The sequence below is a fragment of the Myxine glutinosa genome, unplaced genomic scaffold (assembly GCF_964187855.1).
Source record: "Myxine glutinosa unplaced genomic scaffold, kmMyxGlut1.1 SCAFFOLD_3314, whole genome shotgun sequence".
Taxonomy (NCBI): Eukaryota; Metazoa; Chordata; class Myxini; order Myxiniformes; family Myxinidae; genus Myxine; species Myxine glutinosa.
The window spans coordinates 2,653-25,142 of record NW_027619407.1 but is presented as its reverse complement, the minus strand read 5'-3'; the positions used below and the strand labels follow the sequence as shown (position 1 = coordinate 25,142).

General features: G+C 41.1%; 1 protein-coding gene across 2 annotated transcripts in view; it reads right to left on the bottom strand.

The window, feature by feature from the left end:
- The window catches only part of LOC144889378 (uncharacterized), a 31,857-nt gene extending 10,521 nt beyond the window's left edge, over positions 1–21,336 (bottom strand). The window contains exons 1-2 of one of the 2 annotated variants that reach the window (XM_078769601.1): positions 20,973–21,336; positions 1,995–3,005 (exon numbers count right to left, since the gene is read on the bottom strand). In XM_078769601.1, the coding sequence (XP_078625727.1) occupies positions 1,995–3,005; positions 20,973–21,237 (1,276 nt within the window). In that variant the 5' untranslated portion in view covers positions 21,238–21,336. Of the gene's footprint in view, positions 1–1,548; positions 3,006–20,972 lie in introns of those variants that run through there. The other variant, XM_078769600.1, reaches the window with a different exon arrangement.
- Positions 21,337–22,490: the final 1,154 nt, after the last annotated feature.

The window sequence follows — 22,490 nt, the reverse complement described above, 5'->3', positions numbered from 1 at the left end:
TCTATGAATTATAAGGACAGTTTTTTTTTTTTTTGTATACTGAATCGAGGCTCGTGAAAGAGCTGACATTTACTTCACAAACAAATCAACCAGACAAACAAAATATATAAAAAGAGTGAGTGGAAGACAAGAGAAGGGGAAGCACACAAACACTTGAGAGCACACAACATTTAAGAGCAGGGAAATGTGTGGGAGGGAGAAGGCTTGGGGGGGAGGAGGCGTGGGAAGGGGGGGGGGGGTGGGAGAAGTATAAAACACAAGGACACCAAGGACCTCCAGGACAGAAGTTGGTATTTCAAAAAAGTGGAATTGGGGTGAAATTAGCGGGGGTAGAATAGATCAAGGTTTTGGATGGGGGAAGATAAGAGATGGTGGTGAACAGCTGTTTTAAAGACCTGGAGGGTGGAGTGGGATTGAAGAGAGTGAGGGAGTTTGTTCCAGAGGCGGGAGAAAAGACCTAATGATGTCCCGTGTATTTGCAGGGTAGTAATAACAAAGTGACCGTTCAAGTTTATTACAGTATCTGGTAACTGCAGACAGTTCGATCAGATTCCAAAGTTTTCTCAAAATACCTTCAACTCTTGTCTGTCCACTCAACTGAATCTCATGTGAAAAATCTTGTTCATCTGCTGCAATCAAAACTACACATTTGGTAGTGGTTTTGTTATTGTTTAAACATGGGTTTTCATGTTTATCTCATAGCTTTTGCACATGAATGGAATGTAAACCCTGTGACATATAAATCTCCCGCAATATTCCAGTGTTCTCTACCATGGACACTCTTCTGTATTTCCAAATTGAAGATACACACCTTCACTGGAATGACAACAGCTCAACCCACAGCTATCTCATTGCTGAGCTCACAGCCTGTCCCTACTTGGACCGAAAGCACCATTTCGTTATATTTATTGGGCTTTCTGCCGGGCGCTTGTCAGGAAACGAGAGATGTTCCCTCCACCACACTTTGCTTCAACACGGAGCCATCAAGCGCGGCTTAGAAAGGTAAACGAATATATGTCAGATCTCATCAATTAAGCCCTTTCCTCGCCCACTTAGAGACTTTTTGAACTTGCTTGCAGCATTTTTCCGACTTAAATCATGCCATTTTAATCAAAATTAGGGCAGCACATCATTTAGTTGTCAAGGTCTGACTTTTGCATGAAAAAGCATTCAATTACAGATAATAGCTGTGACACACAAAATAAAACCACACATTTTCACGCTCAAAACAACTGTTGCTAGAAAGATTTCATCCAATAAAAAGCAATATCGTTGTCTGTAAGAAATTAGAAAGACAATTTGAGTCGGAATTTGAAAGTATGTTTTGGAAAAAAAAAATTCCCTTATTTGGGCATATCTGATAAACAATAATGTAGGAAAAAAAGAAGAAGAAGACTAGAAGAAGAAGAAGAAGAAGTAGAAATGATTTAACTTTAATAATAATTTTGAAAATGTCAAAATTCTTTCCAGAAATTCTTTCTCTGTTCGATCAACGCACAATGCTTCTCCTTACCCCTTTCCATCAGATTTTCCACAACCAGGATAAAATAAGAGGTGTCTTGTCATTTATTGCAAAATTAAAGTATTCTACTCCATCTACAGCTGTTATCAAAACGAAATGAAATTTAACACATCTACTTATAATACTGAACAACACCAAATTCTTTTATAAGTCCATCAAAGCAGAATGTTATTTATGCATCGTATACTCAATAACACCTGCATTATGTCGTCAATTATGCTTCAGTACGAATGAAGTTTAGGTGAGTTGCAGATGAAATCATTCAATCAGAAAAACAAAATTGACGCTGCATATTGATAATTCAGTCCCACATAGCTCCTGTGAAAATGAGTTGAGTGTGATGATTGCCAAATTCTCCCAAAAAATTTTTTTTACCCTCCGCTACATAACGCCAAGCAAAACAACTCAGAAAATTAAAGTGTTCCCGTCTGTGCTTCATATTCATCATAACCAATCTCCCTGATTCCCTCACCTTCGCCAGCTGTTGCATCAGTTTCATTGGTGGAATCTAAAAACCAGCGGTTGCAAAGTGGTGCTTCTAGGCCAGCCAAGTTGGTGATGCTTCCACGAAGCCACTCCCAGCTTTTCCCGAGACCTCCAAACTGTGTCGCGTTCTCATCACTGCAGTGATCTCCATTCGGCTCGACAGAACCACCATTGCCAACATCGCTCTCTTCCAGCTTCTCTTTCTTGTCAGTGTTATTTTGCGGTGGATAAAAGTTCAACTGCTTATAGTAGTCAAGTACAGATCCAGATTTTGTGAAAGACCCATTTGATCTTTGCGTTGGTGGGGTTAGCAAGGATGGCGAATAAGACTGTGACCATTTTGCTGTACCATAAGGTGTTCCTGCCATTCCACTCTCAGTCTCTATAGCAGAGGGTACAGAACCACCTACCATCACTGCAGGGCTTCCTGCTAGCCCAATTCCCGACTTGTCTTCAGGTGAAAATCCTTTTTCAGTTTCTATTGTCAAATGAGTGCCACTCTTTTGCCAAGAAGCGGATGCCCTCATGGCTTCAACTGCTTCCCCGTGATGAGGTCGAAGTGACAAGTCAAGTGGCTCCATTTGGAGATCATCACAAGAGTTAGATTGGAATCTCCAAGGTGGGGCTGGCTGTCGAGCAGTGACACCACCCTTGGGAGAAACAGAGTGATCACAACAGCCCATGACTTTGTCATCCCTCTCTTCCTTGCGCTGCCCAACGCCATGCGCAATAGCTCGTTGGCTTGGCATGCAGGCCAAACTTGTGGACTGTCCACTGAGGCTTCCCTCATTTCCTGTGTAAATCTCAGGGTAGGCAAGAGGTGTGGGTTGATCGAACAGAGTGGAAAAGGCTTTATCCGTGAAAACATCCCTCGATTCCAAAGTGACCTCGGAAGAGAGTGACGGTGTTACAGGATGATAATGCTCTATGTGGTACTTGAGTGAGGATAGCTGTGCACCAGCGTACTGACAGTGTGGACACTTGAAAGGCTGATCACCTGCAAATGCAGAATTGGAAAGAAAATTAGAATAAAACAGCAACAGGTTCAACAACATATCAAATATGTTTTCCAGACATGCGGTCTCCAGACAACAACCACACGAGCAACTAAAATGTTGTAAATGATTCCAGCATTTCATCCACGAAGCAACCATGATTAAAGCTAAGCAGTTTACTGGGCAATAAGGCTTGAATGTTTTACTGAAAATCCAGTTGTAGCCTAATCAATCAAGAGTAATTACTTTCCACTATGCTTGAGGCTCCGGCTTTCCTTTGCAAAGATAATATAACTGCTACAGGTAACTGTCAAGAAGCCTAATGCAGACAAATCAATCAGTGATTAGTCAAGGTTTGCTGCCTCGACTTTTGCACATCTAGTACAAAATAAGTTAGTGTCAGTGAGAGGAAAATTGATCACTATTAAACTTTTCCAGTTCAGCGTCGCGTGAGGAGTCATAAAGTGGAGCTTAATGTTGACAAGTCCTTTGGAGTCATAACTTAGAAGTTTAAACAAAACGGATTGTCCAATGTTTACACCAGATATATAGCTTAATGAGATGCGCTTTCATATCCACTTGCATCGTCGAAAGAGACAAGTGTGATTATTTTCTATCCGACCGTGGATTACTATTCAACATCTCAGATTTCAAATCCCCATGTGTGTTGGAAAAACCCATGGAAATAGGACATTACAATTTATAAGGATCCTTGAGGTATCCAGCAATTGTCGTTCAACAAATAAAAAGAAAAAGGAAATCTTGAAAACAATGCTATTGGACATTAAAACAAATGTTTTTTTGTTTTAAAACAAACAACTCTAAATGGTGAAGAATCACTTGAAAATTAAAAAACAATCGGATCCGGATCTTCACTAAAATCGAATCAATTCGTCCTTGTGGCACACCCAACCTGCCCACGATTTTTTGGCCGAATCCGTCCTTTTTGAGATATCGTGCTTCATATTGTTTTTGGCCCCAATCATTCAATGGTGAAAAATCACTTTTAAATGATAGTATCTAGATGCGGATTCCAGATCTTCACCAAATTCTAATCAATGTGTCCATGTCACACACCAAAACTGTCCACCAAATTTCATCCGAATCCATCAACAACATTTTGAGATACCCTGCTTACAGACAGACAGGAAGAGGAACAGGTTGAGATGGTTTGGTCATGTGTTGAGGAAGGATGAAAGTGACTGGTTGAGAAGAGTGATGCAAATGAATGTAGAAGGAAGTAGAGGACGGGGAAGACCGAGAAAGACTTGGCTAAAGATGGTGGAAGAAGACATGCGGGCAAGGCGGTTAACAAGGAGAGATGCAGAAAATAGGGCAAAATGGAGAAGATTGTCATGGGGACCGCAAGGCTAACCCCCGCTCTAACCCCCGCAAGGCTAACCCCCTGTTGTTGTTGTTGTTGTTGTTGTTGTTGTTGTTGTAGACAGACAGGGGTGAAAACATAAACTCTGTCCACCTTTGTTGGCGGAGGTAAAGAATAAGTCCACTACATCCTTTGTCCCTTCCAGACACAGGTTATAGTATAATCATGCACGTTAAAACATTAACAATTCAATCATTGAAAAACCCATTCACTTCCTCTGCACTGGAGATAAACACTTTCCTCAGGTCAGAGTGCAGTTTCCCAGCATGCAGCAAGTGAAATGCCTCATTAATGTCGCTTTTTTAAATCCACTTTTATGATGCAAGTCCTTGATATATTTTGGAGAAAGGAGATGGGAAGGGCCGAGGATTCTCTGAATTTATACATTTTGGTTTATACATTCAAGTTTTTATCCCAATGCCCACTCACAAATTCTTTCCACCACATTGTTATGCTGTAAAGCTGCTGCGGATTCAATTTTCCCTCGAGATCTGGGGTTCTTAACCTGGGGTATCCATACCCCTTGGGGGTATGGGGACCAAAATCTGGGGTTATGGGACTCCTAATAAATAATAAATTGTAATAAATTCAATGAAATATCAACTTTAAATATATAATAAATATATATTTTAATACAAACACTGTAGAACAGTCACACTCACACTGGAACCTAATAGGACTGGTAATCAGGCGCGGATCCCCAAATATGGCCCATTTTCTGGGTAATAAGTTACCAATTTTCATCCCCAAAAATAGGCAATTAAAGTAAAAACACCTCTCAGAATGCACCACAGAGCACATAGAAATCCAAAAAATTCTAGGGGGACATGCCCCCCAATCCCGCAGCACCTCTGGTGCGCCTTGGTCAGTCAACAGTCTGGCGAAGGGGTATGGGGACATCGTGGGCAATCCGTTGGGGGTCTTGACAGGGAAAAAGGTTAAGAACCCATGCTCTAGATCCTCTTCCCTGCATTTATTGCTTACAATGTAATTATTTTATTTTTTGCCTCATTATTTTGAAATTATTTTGTTTTTATCCCAATGTAATTATTTTGTACAGGGAAGTAGTTTTGTATGCATACTCTTCCCCTCAACACCGAGTATCCTAATTTATTTGTTCAACTCTTTATTGCAGATTAACTTTAATTTAATAAACAAATTATAAATAAATAAAATCAAAATTGCTGTCAAAACATAATTTAAACCGTGTCATTAATTTTATTGCTTTTGATCAAACAATGACGAAACAGCTGAGTATTGAGGAACTAGGACACGAGGATATGAATATAACATTTCTTTTACTTTCTGCACATGCATATCCTGTCGGAACTGCTAGTTCATTGGTGTCGAGCACAATTTTTAAGTAAAAGTGAATTTTATAGCTTGTCCTAGTTGTTGCATGCTTCATTTTCCACACATGAGAGGAGAACACGTATGCCTTGTTGCGTCGCATTGATATATTTAATGTCCTGTTTGGAAAAACTGCACATAAATCAGGATTTACACAAAAGAGAGAGAAAGAGAGAGAAGACAGAGAAACACCTTGACATTCTTATTATAACAAGAATGACCGCATTGTGGTCAAAACCTGCAACACACAAAAAAAAATATATATATATACACAGTATATACGTATATATATACGTATATGTGTTTGTGTGTTTGTTTGTTTCTTACATTTCCAAACAACAGGCTGAATATCCCTGAAATTTGCTGTACCGCAATATTTTCATTGCGGAAGGTAAACTTCACAATACAAATTTTCAACTATTTATGAAATTTATGTTTATACTTGAATTAGTGGAGCTATGGGCGGAGAAGTCACATGTCGGTTTCCCCCTCAGCGGGGATAGAGGCGGAACTTGGCTTGTGCCTCCAGGTTCGAAAGCCGATCCCAGGTAACAGAAAACATTTTCACAACTTTTGAAAAAGGTTGTCAACCAAATGTTATGAAAACATTATTTTGTAGGGTTTCAAAAACATTAACAATACATTATTTTGTGGTTGAGCTGTGGACATTGCATTCTTGAAACATTCAAAAATGCATTTTGACGTTTATGATGTTAATTTACGAGTACAATAACATAAGAAAGTTTTAAAATGTCATTAAAATGTTATTTAAAAACGTTTTAGGGATGTTTTAAAAACCTTACAAAATAATGTTTTCACAATGTTTGTCAAAATGTTTCTACGATGTATCAACATTATTATTTTGTTGGTTGGCATACTTTGTCAGAAATTGAGCCGATTGCATTTTAATATCATACTTTCCATATGCAGAATGTAAATTGATATACAAAGGGTCCACAGTCTCCATGGGACTACATTGCATGTAAAGTGTGGTCACCACAATCCTGTGTGACCTCAAACAAAGAAATGAGGAGGCCATTTGGCTTTGGGGATGAGTTGGTTAGGTGACATGAACAAGACGAGTAGATTTTGGTGCAGATCCGAATCCAGATCTGGCCTATCAATGGGATCCAAAACATAAACTGTTCAGCCTGGATGAGGTATGCACTCGACCGAGTGCCGTTGTAGTCTTCATATTTTACTTATGTGTATAAGTACCCAAATCTTGTTCGGGTGATCCAACTTGTTAGAATTTTTTTCTTTTATACATGAGCTAAGACTCGTAATAGAGCTGACACACACACACACACACACACACACACACACACACACACACACACACACACACACACACACACACACACACACACACACACACACACACACACACACACACACACACAAAAAGGCAGGTGTTGGCTTGACGGTTAACGTATGGCTGGCTTGAGATCTTAGGGTCCTGAGTTCAAGCCCCTGTCAACCATCGAATTAACACCAGGTGGGTTGACTCAGCCTGACATCCTTCTGAGGTTGGCAAAATGAGTACCAGTTGACTGGTAATGGGGGCGTTGCATCAGCGGTACAGCCACACCCCCAGTAAATGATGCAGCAAAGCAGCCACAGGCTGCATACAAACCACCACCACACACATGGACATACTGATGAGATAAACACTTGTCATGGCCACTGAGCTTGGAGGAAGTGACGTCACTGCCATCAAATACAAGTAAAATATAATTTAGATGAAACAAAGATGGCCCAGTAAAAAAAAAAAAAAAAAAAAAAAAAAAAAAAAAATATCGGTAGCAGTTGAAAAGGAAGGTGTCAGTTATAGATTCATTTCCAGCAAATTATCAGACTATTCACAAAGAGCATTGTCTGCACTCCAGAGTTTCTCACGAGAGTAGAATTGACCAGAAACAGAGTAATGGCAAAAATCAAATTGAATACAGCTCAAAATAATATCTTTAAACATTGGAACAATATCAGAAACAAAACTATCGTTTTGTATTTGGGACTTTCTGGTTTTACACATGGCTAATTTGTCTTGAGCAATAAAAATTTTTGGCACAGTTAATGTATGGAGGCCTGGAGCAACACCAAGGCCATTTATGGAAAAAAACAGGAAAAATAAAAATGAGGGGAAAATGTCTGATTGAATAACAATCTTAACATCAACAAAAGAGGAACCAAGCATTTGCACCCAAGATAGGCATGAGCCAGTGTTTCCACTATTCCACAAAAGTACCATTGTATGCTTATTGCAAGGGAGAAGCAATGTAAGGGAGAATGTGTTGGCAAAATCCAATGTGAAAATCTCTACTGAAGGTCACCCATATGCTTAAGCACAGGAGCTTTATAATAGCATTCCCAATTTGGATTGAGGGTGGTAATGTGGAAAGACAGTAGAGAGATCACTTACATGGGATATAAGTGGGTAAACAGGGAACAATTACTGTCAAAAAGCTGGAATACAAATTTTTGGGAGTCGAGAAGAAACTGCGTCTATTTACCCCAGAATTATGGATGAGTTAATTCCCCCAGAATTACAGATGTGATGACTTATAATACCCAATCCCCAAAGGAGTGGTGTTTGACCACTCCTTTTTGCATCTTCAGATGCATATAGCTGCAAACGCAGTTTCTAGATTATTGGGGCACAATCCAGGACAGGTCACCACTCCGGAACAGGATACTCAAGTTCTTCCGAGCAAGCTGGTACTCATTATGCCGACCTCGGAAGGATGATAGGCTGAGTCAACCCACCTGGTGTTAATTCAAACGGAACGGCAGGGGCTTGAACTCATGGCCTTGCAATCTTAAGCCAGCCACCTTAACCGTTAAGTAAAACACGAGGCTTAGCGGTGCTATACGATCCACATTTACATTGAGATCATTGGGATCATCACCCACCATGGACTATGAATTCCTCTTCACTGCCTAAAACGTGTCCATGCACTCCTCTCAAACAAACACAAACAAGTACAGATACATTCAAAGTACCCCGGCCCCATTCCAAATAAATAAATATCCTCCAGCGCGGCATACCGCCGTGCAGCTCATAGAGACTGTATTACGAGGGAGAGGTGCACAATAATTGATTGATTAATTGCATAATTAAAATCAACAAATTATGATCATACAATATTTTCTTAATCAATTGGCAAACAGCAAACCTAAACCACCAGTGCCTTAGCCGAAGCAGTAACTTTTAGAAAATTAATTAAATAAGTCATTCATTGGAAAAATTAAATAATTAATTTATAAATCAATAAATTAATTAATCAATTAATTGAGAAATCAATAAATCAAAAATATCCTTTATAGCCACATCACTTGGTCACTGTTGTGTCCAAATATCAGCTTCCTAGCTCAAATGGTGCCTGAGATATTGCCCAGATGAGAAAGAAAATAAGTAAATGACTATTAATGAAAACAAATAAATAAAAATCCTAAAAAATTAAATAATTAATCATTTGGCTAATAGAGCACATAAACAACCACCATTTCATCTGAATCGGCAACTTTAAAATTTTTTATTAATTAAGTCATTAATTGAATAATCAAATAATTAATCGATTAATTGATTAATCAATAAATCAAAAATAGCCTTTACAGCCAAATCACTTGGTCTATGGCATGTCCTAATATCAGCTTCCTAACTCAAAAGGTGCCTGAGATAATGCCCAGAAGAGAAAGGAAATATATAAGCACTTAATTAATCGATAATAATTAAGTAACTCATCAATTAATTGATTAATCAAAAATCAAAAAATACCATTTTTGACGAAGTACTTACTCACTATTGTGCCCAAATTTCAGCTTCCTAGCTCAAATGATGGCTGAGATAACGCATGGACAAACAAAAAAACAAGCAAGAAAACAAACAAACAAGAAGACATCATGCAGAGAACGGTACTTGCAAAATCCACTAACACCTCCAAGAAAAAAATTCCATTGATACAGCAAATTGTCCATTTCATCAAGATTACAATTGACAAGCTTGATCAAAGCTCTGGTCAACAGGAAGAAAAGTGACGATTTTTCAGATGATAAATGATGATTTTGTAAGGTTGACCTTGAGTTGACCTTTGACTTTTTGACCTCAAAAATATTTAGTTTCCCTATTTAGTGACTCAATGTGCAAATGCTGTTCAATTTTCAAGTCAAGGGATGAAAATTGAGGATTTTAAAAACTTGGCTTATGTTGACCTTTTGGCCTATGTTGACTTCAAAAATAGTGGGTGGTTGAATTCAGTGACCATATATGTAAATCCTCTTAGAATTTCAAGTCAATCAAATGCAAATTGGTGATTTTAGAAATTCGGCCTATGTTGAACTTTTGACCTATGTTCACCTAAAATATAATTTGTGGTTGAATTCAGTGACCAGATATGCAAGTTCTCTTTAAATTTCATGTCAATCGGATGAAAATTGAGGATTTTAGACATTCTCAAAAAGTGGTTGACCTTTGGCCTATGTTGACCTCAAATATAATTTGTGGTTGAATTCAGTGACCACATATGCAAGTCCTCTTCAAATTTCAAGTCAATTGGATGAAAATTGGGGATTTTAGAAATTTGGCCTATGTTGACCTTTTGGCCTTTTGACCCCCAAAAAATAGGCTTCTCAAATGGGACGACCTATACAACTTGGTGAAATTTTGTGACGATCGGTTTCGAATTGTGACCTGTAAGCCGGTGACAAACAAACAGACAAACAAACAGACAAACAGACATACAGACAGACAGACAGAACCACAAACGCAACCGACCAATATACTTGAAAAATCTTCGATTTTGCAAGTAACAACCGGAGTGAAAACTGAGTTCTCCCTTTCAGCGTGCGTCATTTCCGGGCCTCCTTTGGTGCCCATCAATGACGTAATGCAGTGTCTGGAGATGGAATAGAAAAGGAGCGGTGTACAACAAACTAACAAGTACAGATACATTCAAAGTACACCTCCCCCATGCCAAATAATGAAATATCCTCCAGCGCGGCATTGCCAGGGCGCCCATGGCGTCCGACAATACTGCCGTGCAGCTCATAGAGACTGTATTTGGAGGGAGAGGTGCACAATAATTGATTGATTAATTGCATAATTAAAATCAATAAAGAATTGTCATAAAATATTTTCTTAATCAATTGGCTAATAGCATAACTAAACCATTAGTGCTTCATCCGAAGATGTAACTTTTAGAAATTTAATTAAATAAGTCATTAATAAAAAAATTAAATAATTAATTTATTAATCAATAAATAATTAACTGATTAATTGATCAATAAATAAATCAAAAATACCAATTTACAGCCAAATCACTTGGTCATTGCCATGTCCAAATATCAGCTTACTAGCGCAAAAGGTGCCTGAGATATTGCCCAGATGAGAAAGGAAATATATAAGTACTTAATTAATCGATAATAATTAAGTAACTCATCAATTAATTGATTAATCAAAAAACAAAAAATACCGTTTTGACAAAGTACTTTCTCAGTATTGTGCCCGAATTTCAGCTTCCTAGCTCAAATCATGGCTGAGATATCGCACGGACAAACAAACAAACAAGAAAACAAACAAAACAAACAACCGGAATGAAAACTGAGTACTCCCTTTCAGCGTGCGTCATTGCCGAGCCCCCTTCGGTGCCCGGCAATGACGTTATGCAGCGCCTGGAGATGGCATAGGAAAGGAGCGGTGTACAAACAAGAAACAAAGCATAGACAAGTACAGATACATTCAAAGTACCCCGGCCCCATGCCAAATAAATAAATATCCTCCAGCGCGGCTCATCGAGACTGAATTGGTTTGGAGAGGTGTACAATAATTGATTGATTAATTGCATAATTAAAATAAATGCCACACGTACCGTACGCACCCGAATGCCTAACCCTGCGTTTTGCTTCGTGAGCACAGGGTAACTAGAGTTCATATAACACCTTAGCCCATGCAGTGTTCAAATATATAATTTGAAATAAAATAATGATTGTAAAGGTCGTATTAAAAAAAAAGTCCGGAAATTTACCACCATTGGTGCAGTGTCTTATACACCACCTTATCGAACACTTTACTTTAGTTCTCCATGTCTGTTGTTTGTGTACTTTATTACGTCCTTAGAAACAGTAACTTTCCTGTTTGGAATGATTTTCAATTTTGTTTGATGGTCAGACAGGCATAAAGAGTAAAAAATATTATCTCACTCCTCTCTGCACATGCACGATTGGGACAAATTCAGAACCAAAGTACTGCTAAGCTACAGGTTTGTTTTTGTGATCTATGTTTTGATTTAAATCAATTTAAAACAAGTTGTTCCTCAATCATAAACTGACATTTGTAGACGGTCCGACGGACGGACAAACGGACATACAGAAATGACCCAATTGCTTAAACCCACTTTTCTCTTTGCATGTGTGGCGTAATGATGTGCCTCTACTGAAGTACAGTATAAATTGGCTTTTTTACCATAGAAGGGCCAATTTTACCCATCTCAAAACATGAAAAATCTTCGTAATTCTTGTCAAATCAAATCAATCATAATTCTTGTCAAAAATGTTTTATTGCAAATCAAAATACAACATAATTTGAATAAAATATGTTTAACATTTCTTTTGTTGACTTTATAAGATTCAATTTGATTTATAAATGGCATGATACGAAATGATACTTACAGATGCCATCTTCTTCTTCCATATGCAGCGCGGGGAGTGAGGGCGTGGGGCTGTGCCGATGATGCAATGTTCTTAGTAGTTAGGGTAGGAATTGGTAATTTGTTCAGGGTGCCGGCGATAGCTCGCCTACTCTTCATGAAGGACACCATGGGACATGTTACGTCAATCACCTATTTTCTGTAGATACCTGGTAGGCCCAGGTAGGCCCAGGTTAACACACAATGACGATTCACCCAACCTGTGCAACACCAGGATGACAGTTATAGCTGGGTCGAGATTGGCCGATGAGATACAAACCTGATCTTCATCAAACCATCTTAAAAGCTCAATAGAGAATAGTTAGTGAATTGAGAGAGATCACAGTGATGACTCGGTCATTTAATTTACTAGTACACCCGCTAACTTCGGGAGGGGCAGGAAGGGTCATTCCTCTTTGGGGTATATAGATTACAGTCGATCTATGGTCTCGTCTCAAGAACATTGGGTGTGTGTTCATTTACCAAGTTTATTGTGGAGAGATCGCCAAGCGTTAAAGCATTCGAGCAAGCACTCCACTCAAAACCCTTAATGAACGGCTGGCTTGGCAAGCGCTAGCTAGCTGCTTGGTAAATGAGCACACCCCGGGCTTCCTCCCTTTCAGTTTCGTGTTAAACAGAAGGAGAGAGTTTCAAAAGTTCACTACGAAAAACGCCACGTTAGCGCAAGGAAGGGTCATGTTATTAATCCAACACTTATGGGGTACCTAGAGTACAGTAGATCGTCGCTCAGTTCTGTAAGTAAAACTTACCTCACGCATGTCGGGATTCCTCCAAATTTCTTCATGTAGTGTTGTAAACAGCATTAGCGACTGTTTAAAAAGCTAATCATACGTGTTTGTGGTTCATAATATTCATTACTGTTCATTATAAAAGTTCATTACGGTACTTCTGGTAGAGGCCGTTGCTCCCACGAAAACGCCATGATAAGCTATAAACGCCAGGCATACGTTGACTCACCAGAAAAACCCTTTGGGGAGGTGGGATATTATTGGGATTAATATTGTTTTGCAATAACATTAATATTACGCTATTATCGTTAGTTTTGTTATGCGAAGCGGCCTTGGAAAAACGCCACGATAAAGCTAACTTAATATGGCTATACACCTCAACACGCAACCCATTGACGGCAATGGTGGGGAAAACCCGCTCGGGGGAGAAAACTCCCTTGCGGAGGGGGGCAATTGAATGCGCTACAACCTTCATTATGTAACCCTTGGTCATCCTGTCAAGTTTGGTTGAGATTGGATAAGTAACAACAGAATGTATCACGGTCAAATATTCATCAGACAGACAGACAGAAATAGCGTATTTTAGTACGATTAATGCCATCGATGTCTGCAGGAAATGACTATAGGTTAGAGAAGTTAAATCTCAATTCTTTGTGCCAAAAATATCTTGGTTTGAGAGAGGTGAGATGGGGAGGAGAGGTTCAAAAGTACAATATCAAAAATGTGGTAAATGGAATGGGTTTCAGCTCAATGTGAATAAAAACGCAAATAATATTTTGAAATAATTGCTTTAATTCATGCATGCTGGAGTAAATCTGTCCTTATTTACATTTATCAATTGTCTTGTTTACATCTCATTGTTGGGCCCCCATTGAGCTGGGGCCATGGGTGCAGATATACCCAGTTTGCACACACATCATGACGATCCTGGTAGGCCTATCCTGTTTTGTTACTTCGAGGTACTCACCTAATTGCTTTCTAATTGAATGGACCAAAGTTCTTGCTCAGACTGCTATTTCTGGCAAGCTAATCCACATCCAGCCATCCACCAAGTAAAAATACCCTTCATCATAATTATCAGTTTGACCTCGCTTCATCTTTATCCTCAAACTCCGTCCATTATCTCCTTATATCAATTATCCTTCCTGTGTAATCTTCCTGATTAACTTGTATCAATCCCACACTTGCCTTTGACCTTCTCGTTCTAACCGATATGTTTTTAAAGAAAGCCAAACTCTTATTCCTTGCTTCTTCTTCTTCTTAAAAACAGCCCTTTTTGCCTGCCAGACTAGTTTATTTACAAAGCTTCTGTTTTCTATTGAACCGAATCTGCCTCCTGCCTGGTTTCTCGATGAAATCCAGAAAGAGGGACAAAAGCAAAGCTTTGTGTTTGTCCTTGGCTGGTTCCGGTAGCTAATTTGGGACCCTAGTGTATAGGTCGGCCGATGTTTGAATCGACAGTTTGAATCCTGGTCGGCCGATGAATTAACACTAGGTGGGTTGACTTAGTCTGTCGTCCTTACGAAATTGGCGAATTGAGTACCAATGTACTGGGAATTCCACATCTGGTGCGGAGTAGCACCCCCTCAAGATTATACAGTCACGCGAAAAAGTAAGTACACCCCATGTAAAGTTTTGACTTTTTCAACATATTTCAACATACAGCTATTTGATCTTCATTTCAACAATATTGACAGATAAAGGTGATATAATATAACAAATATCATGAAACATTTACATTTGTAGTCCATTGTATAATTTAAATAAACATAAATGCAAATTTCGCATGTGGAAAAAGTAAGTACACCCCTACATTTATCACTGCTTCAAATACCTAAAATTAGAATCAGGTGCACCAGCTCAGGTGCAAATGATTAGAACATCGTTAGAGAGGATCTTGGAGGAACCTGTCTTATTTAAACCTCAGACATTTAGTTTGGTTTGCTCTTTGTTGTTGAAGTGTGCTGCGTCACCATGCCTCGATCAAAAGAGCTCTCTGAGGCCTTCAGAAAGAAGGTTATAGATGCCTACGAGTCTGGGAAGGGATTTAAAAAGATCTCCAAACAATTTGAAATCAATCATTCGATTGTCCGGAGAATCATCTACAAGTGGAGAAGATTCCAAACAACTGCCAACTTGTTCAGGCCAGGCCGCCCCAGCAAGTTCAGCCCGAGAGCAGACCGCAAGATGCTGAAAGAGGTCTCGAAGAACCCCAGAATGTCATCACGGGACCTACAGGTAGCTCTTGCCACTGTTGATGTCAAAGGGCACGAGTCTACAATTAGAAAGAGGCTGCACAAATCTGATCTTCATGGGAGGTGTGCCAGGAGGAAACCTTTGCTGTTCAGAAAGAACATCAGGGCAAGACTAAAGTTTGCCAATGAACACCTCGGCAAAAACCAGCACTTCTGGAACAATGTGCTCTGGACAGATGAGTCAAAGTTCGAGCTATTTGTCCACAGTACCAGAAGACATGTTTGGTGAAAATCAAAGACAGCATTTGACCACAAGAACCTGATACCAACTGGAAAGCAGGGTGGTGGAAATATTATGGTTTGGGGCAGCTTTGCTGCATCAGGGCCTGGGCAGCTCACCATCATAGAATCCACTATGAATTCTTCATTGTACCAGAGGGTGCTTGAGGATAATTTAAGGCCATCTGTCGGAAAGTTGAAGCTCAACCGAAGGTGGACCTTGCAACATGACAATGACCCTAAACATACCAGTAAATCCACCAAGGAATGGCTGAAAAGAAAGAAATGAAGGGTTCTGGAATGCCCAAGTCAAAACCCGGATGTAAATCCCATCGAGATGTTGTGGGGGGATTTGAAACGAGCTGTGCATGCAAGAAACCCCTCAAACATGATTACTTGATCTGCTTAACAGAGACTTTCCTCCTTCAAGATGTCTCTGATTCCTTAATATCTCTTCCTGGTTACTCAATCCTCTGGTATGATAGACCTGAGCCTCGTCCTGGTGGTGGGGTGGCTATCTTTATCAAAAACTCTCTTCCTCACTCTCCTTGCACTGCCCTCTCTCCTCCTCACCCCCAGGAGTACCTCTGGCTATGGCTTCCTCTCCGCTCCCACCTTTTGTTTATATGTGTTCTGTACCGTCCCCCAAACAGTGATGACTCCATTTACATTTCACTGTCTGACAACATGGACCAACTTCTATCCACTCATCCCAACTCTCTCTTCCTCATATGTGGTGACTTCAACTGTCATCATGCCACCTGGTTGGGTGTGGGTTCCTCTCTCACCAGTCATGGCACCTCAGCAAAGGACTTCTGTGACTCACTGGGATTGACACAATCTGTCAATTTCCCGACCCGGATCTCAGCCAATGGAGTATCTTCTCTTCTAGACTTGCTTATGACAAACTTCCCTGCTAATGTCTGCTGCTCTTCTTCTGCTCCAATCGGTTCTTCTGATCATGTGCTTGTCAAAGTGGACATCTCTCTAGCCATTCTCAGAGAGCCTTCTCAGCGTCGACGAGTCTGGCATTTCACTCAGGCCGACTGGGACGGTCTTCAAGCAGCCATCAATCGTCTGGATTGGTCTCCCATCTCCACTGCCTCTGACATCAATTCTTCCTGGGATTTCTTCCAAAGCAAACTGTTCTCTCTCATGTATAGATTTATCCCATCTCATCTTCAGTTGTCTTACCCTTCCTCCCGTCCATGGTACACTGAATCTTGTGGTGAGGCAGTTGCACTGAAACAACTTGCCTTTGCCTCTTGGAAGGCTAATCCAACTGAAGGCAATCTCAGTTCCTTCCACCAAGCTCGGAACAAGTGTGTGTCTACCCTCAGGAGTGCCAGGAAGCACTATCTCTCCTCACTCAAGAATGAACTCTCAAACCTGTCTCCTTCCTCCAAATCCTGGTGGCGTCTGGTCAAATCTGTTTCTGGTGTTTGTTCCCCCTCCATCCCCTCCCTTACCTCAAATGGCCACACAGTTGACATCGCACGTGACAAAGCCGAATGCCTCAACTCTGTGTTTGCCTCAAAATCTTTCGTCCCAAACCCATCTCTCTCTGTTCCCACCTTTCCCAGTCGAACCCAACTGCTCCTGGACTCTGTGTCCTTCTCTCCTGACAAGGTGGTGGAGTTTTTGTCTGACCTCGACTCTGATTCTGCAACTGGACCAGACGGCATCAGCGCACGGGTCCTAAAATCCTGCTCTGCCGCTCTATCTCACCCACTCTCTGTTCTTGTCACCCTATCTTTTGCTCAAGGTCATCTGCCAGCATCCTGGAAATCAGCAAACATTACCGCTTTACACAAAAAAGGTGCAAAAACAGATCCTTGCAACTACAGACCAATCAGCCTGCTCCCAATTATCAGCAAAGTCATGGAATCCATCATTGCTTCGGATATGAAATATTTCCTCTTCTCCAATGGCTTGATCTCTGATCATCAATTTTGTTTCAGACCAGGTCACTCTACTCTGGACATGCTGATTCTGCTGTCTCAACAATGGATGGAGGTCCTCAATGCCAAACAGGAAATCAGAGCTGTCTCCATTGACATATCATGTGCCTTCGATACGGTCTGGCACCCAGCTCTGCTCACCAAACTCTCCTCCTATGGTATCCATGGAAATCTCCATGCATGGCTTGCGGACTTCCTCTCTGGTCGTAGTCAACGTGTGGCCCTGAATGGATTTCTCTCATCTCCCCTTCCTGTTCAAGCTGGAGTTCCCCAAGGCAGTGTGCTGGGCCCTGTGCTTTTTCTGGTCTTTATCAATGATCTCTCCGACTCTCTGGAAAATCCTCTCTATCTCTTTGCTGATGACTCCACTCTTTGCCGCTCCATTCCTCTTCGCTCAGATCGGCAGTCTGCAGCCTCCTCACTCTCTGAAGACCTGGACAGAATCACAGACTGGTAAAACAAGTCGAACATGTCTTTCAATCCTGACAAATCTCAGACTCTATCTATGTCTCTCTAAAAAGATCGACTGGACAACCCTCCCATCTACTTTCTCAACAATCCTCTCCAATAAGTTCTGTCGCTCAAGCTTTTGGGTCTCACTATCTGCCATGATCTTTCTTGGGAAAACCACATTTCCAAGCTGGCCTCCAAAGCCAGTTGCCGACTGGGCATCCTCCGTCGTGTGAAGTCCTTCCTAGGCACACCTGAGCTCCTCACCACATACAAGGCTTTCATCCGCAGCTCAATGGAATACTGTTCTCCCCTATGGGCCGGTGCTCCTGCCTCACACCTAGCTCGGCTTCACGCTGTTGAAACCAAAGCTTTCAGAATCATTGGAATCTCCCGCGATGAAGCTATCTCTGAGGGCCTTTCACTCACTCACCGCAGGCAGGTAGGTGGTCTTTCTGTCTTCTACCGACTCCTCTCCGGCCTTGCTCCCCCAGCTCTTTCTGTGCTCTGTCCCCCAAATATTCCTACAGGTCGCACAAGATCTGCCAGCAACCCTCTGATGGTTAAACTGCCGAAATCTCGGCTCTCTGCTCACCTTCACTCTTTCATTCCTCTTTTCTCCCGCCTCTGGAAGAAACTCCCACACTCCCTTCAATCCCACTCCTCCCTCCAGGTCTTTAAAACAGCTGTTCACCACCATCTCTTATCTTCCCCCATCCAAAACCTTGATCTTTTCTACCCCCACTAATTCACCCCAGATCCACCTTGTTTGAAATTCCAACTTCTTTCCTGGAAGTCCTGGCAGTGTCCATATGTTTTATACCTCTCCCACCCCCCCCCCTTCCCATGCCTCCCCCCCCAAAGCCCTCTCCCTCCCACAGATCTCTCGATGTCTCCATGTCTCTCGGTCCCTGCTCTCAAATGTTGTGTTTGTGTCCTTCCCCCTCTCTCCCCATCTTGTCTACCGCGCTCCCGATGTTATATGTTTTATGTGTCGCTTTGTCTTTCTGTGTGATTAATGTTCGCTCTTTCACGAGCCTCGATCTTGTATACAAAAAAAACAAAAAAAAAACATCGCACAGCTGAAAGAATTCTGCATGGAGGAGTGGGCAAAAATTTCTCCCAGTCGATGTCAGAGACTGGTAGACAGTTATAAGAAACGCCTACTTGAGGTTGTTTCTGCCAAAGGGGGCAATACCACCTATTAGAGGTGTACTTACTTTTTCCACATGCAAAATTTGCATTTATGTTTATTTAAATTATACAATAGACTACAAAATGTAAATGTTTCATGATATTTGTTATATTATATCACCTTTATCTATCAATATTGCTGAAATGAAGATCAAATATCTGTATGTTGAAATATGTTGAAAAAGTCAAAACTTTACATGGGGTGTACTTACTTTTTCACGTGACTGTAGCTTACATATATGATTGCATGCATGTGCTTTCTATCACCAACGGCCGCCAGAAGAGGCCATGGTATGAATAATAATAATAATAATAATAATAATAATAATAATAATAACTACAACAGCACTCAGTAGAGCGCATACCTCTTCCAGGCTGAACAGTTTACGGTATGTATCCCACTGATAGGGTCCTATCTGGATTGGGATGTGAACCAAATTCTAATTGGCTTGTGCATGCCACCTATGCACCTCAAACCCAAACCAACTCATCCAACTAGTTTTGTCATAACTCGTCCACACCTTTTTAAAATTTGCTATGTATCGTTTTGGCTCTATCACTCAACGGTGAAAAATCTAAGCCTGGTGTTGGCTTAGCGATTAGGGTGCCGGCTTGGGATCCTACGATCATGGGTTCGAATCCCGGTCGATCGTTGAATTAATACCAGGGGGGTTGACTCACTGACTCAGCCTGTCATCCTTCTGAGGTCAGCAAATTGAGTACCAGCTCACTGGTAATTCCATGTGTGCCGCAAGAGGCGATTAACAGGGTTGGCGGCAGGAAGGGCATCCGGCCGTAGAACATTGCTCCAAAAAAATGGGACCACGGTCCCGCAAAAAAAGGCCAACCCCTGCTCTGCGGGGAAAAATGGCCTCTAAAGGTGGTTCTTCTTTGTTACTCAACGGTGAAAAATCACTTTAAAATTCTCACATCCGAATCCACATTCAGATCTTCACCAAAATCAATCCAATTAGTCCTCGTCATACCCCCAACCTGTCCACCAAGTTTCGTCCGAATCTCTCCACAACTCTATGAGATGTCCTGTTCACAAACAGACAGACAGACAAACAGACAGGGGTGAAAATATAACGTCTCCATTTATATAATTTACATTTGAGTGGTATAATTGCTGCTGCACCCCTCTTCCTTATCTACATATCTTTAAATATCATATTTTTCACAGTTCCTGACACCACAAAAATGCCAATTAATTTTACAAGTTATTGTATCGTCCCTTCAAAATCTGCATTCCTAAAGTTAAACATCTCACCTTGGCAGATCATCTACTCTCAGCATAAACCTGCGCATGAATAAATAGCGCCCACCATGTCCTCCATGCCCCACATCGACAACCTGCTCTCACATGTTAAGGATCACAAATCCGAATTTCCTTGTTCCTCATGTGAAAAATGTCAGTCAACATGTATTACAACTTAATCAACAGTGCAGGTCATTGTTTAAACACAAAATGAAATTCCATAAATTTTCAGATGCACTGTTTATTGTTTTCATCTGAGCACCCGCTTCACGATGCCCTGACCCTGGATTCAAACCCCCTTATACTGTGCTAATGTCCTTGCGATTGAAGTAAAAGTACATTTATATCTCTTAATGTCCTTACACTTCATGCAATGCATGTACATTTAGCTCCTCTGAATCATAAGCACTTGAGGACATAATGTGAAGCTTGATTCCAGACATTGCAGACATTCATAGTGACGTACCTGTGTGTGTTCTCAAGTGAAATTTGAGTTGATGTGACGACTTGAAAGACTTTCTGCAGACGGGGCAGTCTTTGTAACCCTGAGATCTGCGGCCCCTCCTCTTGATGCCCTCATGCTGGTTCTCCAGCGCTACATCATCACTCAGCTCTGCGGAGAGATGAGGAAAATGAAAGAATGTGCTCATGGTAAGTATGTAAAGAAAAAGATTCAAGCAATACGGGAATCCTGCTGCGTGAGGGATATCACCACGGGGCTCTGCACACATAGCGGGAGGGATGTCCAAAGTGTTTCTCGAGGAAAGCTTTTAAGGACATATGAGCGGAATTGTGTATTCTTTGCTTGTATAGGCCACACAGCAGTAGCAGCAAAACTATGTTAAGGATGAAAAAATGTTTGTTTGTTTTTTTGGCATAAAACAAACCAAATTTGACTTTCCATTTGACAAATTTGAAATTTGACTTTCCATTTGACTTATTAGAGAAAGGTAGGGGAGTTAAGTGAGAACATCAAAATCTATACAATAAGAGATCTGTGCGTGTGTGTCTGTGTCACCATGTTTCTCATATATGGCCAAACGGATGTTTGTCAAACTTTCAGAGGTTCATCAGTATGTTTTATGTGTCAGTTTTTCTTTTTGTGATTAATGTTAGCTCTTCCACGAGCCTCGATCTTGTGTACAAAAAAAAAAAGTGAGTGCTGGGTTTTTTAGGTGAAAAGTTAAAAATAAAAATAAAATTATATATATATATTGTTGCGGTTTTAGAACCCTCACTTGTAAATAATTCTTGTAAATATTCTATTTGTTAAAAGGTCAAAGGTCGCACCCATAGTTAGGCCATATGCAACACGTAGGTCACCATAGGACTTTAGTTATCTCCTTAGTATGTGTTTAAATAAGGCCATGTTCCCAATAGTCGAATCTGCGTTGCATTAATCAAATAAGGTAGGCCCCATTCATCACATTCGAACCTCTCTCTCTCTCCAAGCTACTCCATCATGCCCACCTACAGTCGGGGCTTGTCCCTCCCAATTCTATAATGCGCCTTCGCTTGCCAGCAGCGTTCGCTGCATTGAGCCGTCATCGCTGCCTTAAGCGCTTGCCCCGGCCGCCATTACGCACGCGGTCAAGCTGGAGAAGAAGGGGGCGGAGCGCCAAGAACGAGGCGTGGCCCTGTCAACGTTCCGTCAAGGGCAGAGCCGGTGAGCCCTCGCTACCCAATCAGGGCTGAGGTGAGCTCACTGATAGGTGTGGCTCGATGAAGCGCGCATTGATTACTAAGCGCGTTATATAAGTGCAAGCTCGAGGACTGCTTTAACAACTGCGCCGGGGATTGCATTGCAAGAACTGCGCGAGGGAGCTCCATTGTAAAACGACTCCCCAGGGGTCCGTTGCTGTTGAGAGAACACCAAAGAGAGAGGAGAGAGAGGACGTCGAGAGGAGAGAGATGAGGGAGAGAAGCTGAGTAAGGAGTTCACGAGCAGAGTGAGTGGGAGAGCCGCGCTAACAGAGAGGGTACG